Here is a 7114-nt window from a genome sequence, read left to right on the forward strand (position 1 = left end):
ATTTACAGATAACTACATATAATTTCCAAATGTATATGTGCATGGTCCTAACTATAAAACAAAGGATAAATTTTTTTAATTTTAATACAAAATAGTGTGTATTCCCATATCTAAATGCTTTGGCACATTGACAGGAGAAGACAAACCAAGAAGTTAGCCACTTGCACTTAAATCCAGGGTCACCATAAACATGACCGCTACAAATGCTGATGGTTGGAGGTATCATTCTGGCATTCACAGTCCTTAGGTAATGGTGTTGTAGAAACGTGATTTTCCTGAGATGAGGAACAATTCTTGGTATTGTTCTGAGCTAAACAACGTATAATCTTAGCTCAATTTATATGGTAGTTGCATTCTTGAAAAATTCAGTATATGGTTAAAGCCATGTAAAAGATACTAGGCTCTGATCTTTTAATTTGTTTTAGACAGGGTCTTGCTCTGTTGCCCAGGCTGGAGGGTAGTGGCACATTCATGGCTAACTGCAGCATTGACCTTCCAGGCTCAAGCAATCCTCCCACCTCAGCCTCCCGAGTAGCTGGGACTATAGGCATGTGCACCACGCCCAGCTGATTTTTGTATTTTTTGTAGAGGCAGGGTTTCATCATGTTGCCCTGGCTGGTCTCGAACTCCTGGGCTCAAGCAACTCACCCACTTTGGCCTCCCAAATTGTTGGGATAACAGGTGTGAGCCACTGCATCCGGCCAAAGCTCTGATCACTTTAAACAGGTTTTCTACCTACATGAATGTCTGGTGGGATATGTGAAAGTCGTTCAGAACACAGAGATTCTTTATGTAGAACAGTGCCAGGCATTGCGGGACATAGAACATCAATGGCCCCTACCCACAATATGCCAGTAGCATCCCCAATTTTGGTGATAACCCAGAACACCTTCATAAATTTTTGAGACCCCTCCATTGAGACAAACCGCCACTATAGTGGTCTCATCAACCAACTCTGTTTCCCCGTGTGCCCAACGGGGCCTGTGTGCCTGCCTTCTGTGATGACCAGTCCCCTGATGCCTACTCTGCCTATGTCTTGGCAAGCCTGGCTGGGGAGGAACTGCAAGCAGTGGAGTCTTCTCCTAAACTCTGGTCACTCAATCCAATAATAGCTGTTCCATCTCCCTCAGAGAGTTCTGTGAGAATGAGAGTCATGGATATACAACTCCTTTGAAAACCATAGAATACTGTAGAGAGGTGAGGTTGAGGTACTCTTTGTGTAGGATGTAAACTTACATCGTAATTTCCACACCATTTCCCTCCACAGCACCTGACGAGACTCCTTGCAACCCAGTTCCTGAGAGCTATCTTATCCGGTTGCCCCATGATTGCTTTCAGAATGCCACCGACTCCTTCTACTATGACGTGGGACGCTGCCCTGTCAAGATCTGTGTAGGGCAGCAGGATAATGGGATCAGGTGCCGTGATGCTGTGCAGAACTGCTGTGGCATCTCCAAGACAGAGGAGAGAGAGATCCAGTGCAGTGGCTACACGCTACCCACCAAGGTGGCCAAGGAGTGCAGCTGCCAGCGGTGTACAGAAACTCGGAGCATCGTGCGGGGCCGTGTCAGTGCTGCTGACAATGGGGAGCCCATGCGCTTTGGCCATGTGTACATGGGGAACAGCCGTGTAAGCATGACTGGCTACAAGGGCACTTTCACCCTCCATGTCCCCCAGGACACTGAGAGGCTGGTGCTCACATTTGTGGACAGGCTGCAGAAGTTCGTCAACACCACCAAAGTGCTACCTTTCAACAAGAAGGGGAGTGCCGTGTTCCATGAAATCAAGATGCTTCGTCGGAAAGAGCCCGTCACTTTGGAAGCCATGGAGACCAACATCATCCCCCTGGGGGAAGTGGTTGGTGAAGACCCCATGGCTGAACTGGAGATTCCATCCAGGAGTTTCTACAGGCAGAATGGGGAGCCCTACACAGGAAAAGTGAAGGCCAGTGTGACCTTCCTGGATCCCCGGAATATTTCCACAGCCACAGCTGCCCAGAGTGACCTGAACTTCATCAATGACGAAGGAGACACTTTCCCCCTTCGGACGTATGGCATGTTCTCTGTGGACTTCAGAGATGAGGTTACCTCAGAGCCACTTAATGCTGGCAAAGTGAAGGTCCACCTCGACTCGACCCAGGTCAAGATGCCAGAGCACATATCCACGGTGAAACTCTGGTCACTCAATCCAGACACAGGGCTGTGGGAGGAGGAAGGGGATTTCAAATTTGAAAATCAAAGGAGGAAAAAAAGAGAAGACAGAACCTTTCTGGTGGGCAACATGGAGATTCGTGAGAGGAGGCTCTTTAACCTGGATGTTCCTGAAAGCAGGCGGTGCTTTGTTAAGGTGAGGGCCTACCGGAGTGAGAGGTTCTTGCCTAGTGAGCAGATCCAGGGGGTTGTGATCTCTGTGATTAACCTGGAGCCTAGAACTGGCTTCTTGTCCAACCCTAGGGCCTGGGGCCGCTTTGACAGTGTCATCACAGGCCCCAATGGGGCCTGTGTGCCTGCCTTCTGTGATGACCAGTCCCCTGATGCCTACTCTGCCTATGTCTTGGCAAGCCTGGCTGGGGAGGAACTGCAAGCAGTGGAGTCTTCTCCTAAATTCAACCCAAATGCAATTGGCGTCCCTCAGCCCTATCTCAACAAGCTCAACTACCGTCGGACGGACCATGAGGATCCACGGGTTAAAAAGACAGCTTTCCAGATTAGCATGGCCAAGCCAAGGCCCAACTCAGCTGAGGAGAGCAATGGGCCCATCTATGCCTTTGAGAACCTCCGGGCATGTGAAGAGGCACCGCCCAGTGCAGCCCACTTCCGGTTCTACCAGATTGAGGGGGATCGATATGACTACAACACAGTCCCCTTCAATGAAGATGACCCTATGAGCTGGACTGAAGACTATCTGGCATGGTGGCCAAAGCCGATGGAATTCAGGGCCTGCTATATCAAGGTGAAGATTGTGGGGCCACTGGAAGTGAATGTGCGATCCCGCAACATGGGGGGCACTCATCGGCGGACAGTGGGGAAGCTGTATGGAATCCGAGATGTGAGGAGCACTCGGGACAGGGACCAGCCCAATGTCTCAGCTGCCTGTCTGGAGTTCAAGTGCAGTGGGATGCTCTATGATCAGGACCGTGTGGACCGCACCCTGGTGAAGGTCATCCCCCAGGGCAGCTGCCGTCGAGCCAGTGTGAACCCCATGCTGCATGAGTACCTGGTCAACCACTTGCCACTTGCAGTCAACAATGACACCAGTGAGTACACCATGCTGGCACCCTTGGACCCACTGGGCCACAACTATGGCATCTACACTGTCACTGACCAGGACCCTCGCACAGCCAAGGAGATTGCGCTTGGCCGGTGCTTTGATGGCACATCCGATGGCTCCTCCAGAATCATGAAGAGCAATGTGGGAGTAGCCCTCACCTTCAACTGTGTAGAGAGGCAAGTAGGTCGCCAGAGTGCCTTCCAGTACCTCCAAAGCACCCCAGCGCGGTCCCCTGCTGCAGGCACTGTCCAAGGAAGAGTGCCCTCAAGGAGGCAGCAGCGAGCGAGCAGGGGTGGCCAGCGCCAGCGTGGAGTGGTGGCCTCTCTGAGATTTCCTACAGTTGCTCAACAGCCCCTGATCAACTAAGTTTTGTGGTACGTCACTCTCTTCTCCCCTCATTTCATGTGACAGCCATTGTGAGACTGACACACAAACTGTCACTTGGTTAATTTAAGCACACCTGTTTTCGTGCAATTTGCTTGTTTCTTCATGCCTTTGCTTACTTTGTCCCATGATACTGATTGGCACTTGGCCCCCAAAATGGCACAATAAAGCCCCTTTGTGAAACTGTTCTTTAAATGAAACACAAGAAATTGGCCACTGGTAAAACTTTAGCTTCAACTGTACTTCATTTAATGCCATTAATGCAAATATACTTCCTCTTCTTTTTGCATGGTTTTGCCCACCTCTGCAATAGTGATAATCTGATGTTGAAGATCAAATAACCAATATAAAGCATATTTCTTGGCCTTGCTCCACAGGACGTAAGCAAGCCTTGATCATAGTTCATACATATAAATTGTGGTGAAATAAAGAAATAAAATACAATACTTTTACTTGAAATGTAAATAACTTATTTATTTCTTTGTTAAATTTGGAATTCTAGTGCACATTCAAAGTTAAGCTATTAAATATAGGGTAATCATAGTTCTTCTACCAAGTCTGGAAAGAACATCTCCTGGTATCCACAATTACACCAGGTTGCTAATTGTATTTGTATGTTTCCCTTTGCATTCGCTTTTGTTCTTGCTGGAAACCCAGTGTAGCCCAGGGCAGATGTCAATAAATACATATTCTGTATTTTGATTCTGAGGCCACTGTCCTGTCTTTTAACTATTGAAGTGAGCCAGCTGCTCAGAGGAGTACAGGGGCCTCTGGAAAGCAGTCACGGGTGGTCTAAGTCCTGGCCCCCTAAGTTAAAGGGCAGGGCAACATAGGCACACACTCCAGCAGTCAAGTTTGTTCTCATGGATCACATTTTCCGTTTGCAGAAAAAAGCAGATTCCTGGAGTTGTGAGCATGTTCTGGGCTCCTGAGCAAGACTAAAAACACGTCCTGATTTTTTTCTTTCCTTCTTTCCAATACTTTGGAGCTTATACAAGGCTTGGCCCAGGGTCTGACAAGCTGGCCAAGTGGTCCTTTGGCTCCCCCAACAGCCTGTTGCCTTCTCCAGCTGGGCTGGCTGGCCTCACTCAGAAATGATGGGCTTTTACTTTTTTCTTTATGCTCTTCTAAAGATGTTCAACTTTTCCAGACACCAGATCTCTGTTGTGTGTTACAGACCCTGTCCCTGGAGCAAAACAAGTGGTCCAAACGGGCAGAATTTTGGTTTTGGAAAAGGTATTTGGTTTAAAACAGTAAATCAGAGGCCCATAGGTGGTGCCAGAGCAATCTCAGCGGCACTACAGTCAGGGTAGTGGGGTGTGGGGTTGGATAGGATGCACTCACTGCCCCTATCCCAACCCCTCCAGAATCTGTCAGGCAAGAGGCCAAAGGGTTTGGGAGAAGAGAGGATACTGTTTACAACCAGGACAAAAAGCCTTCCCTGATGCCCTGGCCAGCCTAGTGCAGCTCCTTTACCCATCTCTGGCCTGGGCTGGATTTGTACTCTTGGATCACCATCTGCCCGGCTCCTGGGAATTTGGTTTGTAATCAATTAGAAATTTCTCTAGCTGAGCACATCACAATAACCACAGAAAAAACAAGCATCTGCAGGAGTGAGGACTAGTGGCCTTGTGATTGCAACTTGACCCACTTCCAGACTCCACATCTGTCCCACTGCTCCCAGGAAGCAGCTCTCACTGACTTCTTGGGGAGGCTTGACTGCCCCTGTTGTCAGTGTACAGCTATCTGCAGCACTGTCGCCCCAGCCACTTCAGGAGCCAGAGTGCCTGCTGCTTCAACCTGACCACCAGTTCCCTTCAAACTCACAGGGAGGGGGTGCTGGGGAAGGTGGGCTGACTGGTTCCCCACTCTAGGGCACTTTCCTTGCTGTTCTCAATTGAGGGCCTGAGTAAATGGACTCCAGCACACAACATCTGATGCCTGACTCTTTCCTTCACTCGCCAAACATTTATTGAGTGCCAAACCATGTATGCAAGTAGACAAGCTTTTATGAGGTAGTACAAAATATACTACATGTCGTGGCATCAGACTTTGAGGAAGCAGTGGTCAGAGAAGGCTTCTTAGAAAAGGTGACATCTAATTTGAGGTCTGAATGATAGCTAGGAGCTGGCCTGCTAATGGTTTGGCTTTCAGGAGCAAGAGGCACAAGCAGAAACAGATGTGCAAAAGCAGGGACTGCAGGCTGAGTGGGGCTCGCAGGCAGATACCTCTCTTTCAGACAAGGGAACACTTTTTTTGAGATGCAGTTTCTCTCTTTCGCCTAGGTTGGAGTGCAGTGGTGCGATCTTGGCTCACTGCAACCTCTGCCCCCGGGGTTCAAGCGATTCTCCTGCCTCAGCCTCCCAAAGTGCTGGGATTACAGGTGTGAACCACCACCCAGCCTAGCCAGCATTCTTGAGTTGAACTCACGATACTTAATTCCTAAGAGTCTTGCCTCCAAAATCAAATGTGCTCCTTGCTAGCTGTGTAACTTTCCCCTGGACCTCAATTTACTCACCTACAAATGAAGGATTTCTAAAGCCCTTTTCATGATTTTCAGTGAGGCTAATAGCACCATTCCCAGGATGCTTTCAGTTCATCAAACCACTGTTGATTCATCGGTTGTTCCCCCGTGGAGTCTGCACACTGGATGGACAAAATGCTCATCTCAGGAAAGCCCTAGCATTTCAGTCTCAGCCTACTGATCACCCAGTTACTGAGTGCGAATTCTATGAAGGTGGGTACCGTATGGCATGGAGGAAGGGAACAGGCAGGTAGATGAGCAGATCAGGTTGTTTCTGTTTACAAACAAGGGAGTTTTCAAACAATGTTCTCTCAAGTTCAAAGAGTTCTAGCAGCTGGGGCGATAAGAGAAAAATGCCACCAAGATGCTGGGACAATAACACAGTCTGGAAGGATTAAGGGGACTTATGCAAAATTAGAGGTAGATGGGGTTTCAGGTAAAGGTGTTGGCTAGAGCCAAAGAACAGAGGTGGGACTGTGCACTGGCAGTCTTTTGATTACAAGTAACAGGGGTGCCAGGTAACCTCAGGAAGGACTGGAACCAAGAACTGCAGAGCCATCAGAATCCAGGTAATCACTCTCTCTGGTTTCAATTATCTTGTCTTCTCTCATGCTCAGTGGGTTTGGCTCTCTCAATTTCTAATTCAATCTTGGGTTACATGCTCTTTTTTTCTTTTTCTTTTCTTTTCTTTTTTTTTTTTGAGACAGAGTCTCGCTTTGTTGTCCAGGCTGGAATGCAGTGGTGCGATCTCAGCTCACTGCAAGCTCGGCCTCCCGGGTCCACGCCATTTTCCTGCCTCAACCTCCCGAGTAGCTGGGACTACAGGTGCCCGCCACCATGCCCGGCTAACTTTTTTTTTTGTATTTTTAGTAGATGCGGGGTTTCACTCTGTTAGCCAGGATGGTCTCGATCTCCTGATCTAGTGATCCGCCCGCC

General features: G+C 48.7%; 1 protein-coding gene across 3 annotated transcripts in view; it reads left to right on the forward strand.

The window, feature by feature from the left end:
- CILP (cartilage intermediate layer protein) overlaps positions 1-5584 on the forward strand; it is a 193900-nt gene extending 188316 nt beyond the window's left edge. For 2 of the 3 annotated variants that reach the window (XM_055278124.2, XM_063638858.1), the window contains one exon: positions 1268-3831. In XM_055278124.2, coding sequence (XP_055134099.2) covers positions 1268-3636 — 2369 coding nt within the window. In that variant the 3' untranslated portion in view covers positions 3637-3831. Of the gene's footprint in view, positions 1-1267 lie in introns of all 3 variants that reach the window. The other variant, XM_063638857.1, reaches the window with a different exon arrangement.
- Positions 5585-7114: the final 1530 nt, after the last annotated feature.

This window comes from Symphalangus syndactylus, chromosome 5 (assembly GCF_028878055.3).
Source record: "Symphalangus syndactylus isolate Jambi chromosome 5, NHGRI_mSymSyn1-v2.1_pri, whole genome shotgun sequence".
NCBI classification, from domain to species: Eukaryota; Metazoa; Chordata; class Mammalia; order Primates; family Hylobatidae; genus Symphalangus; species Symphalangus syndactylus.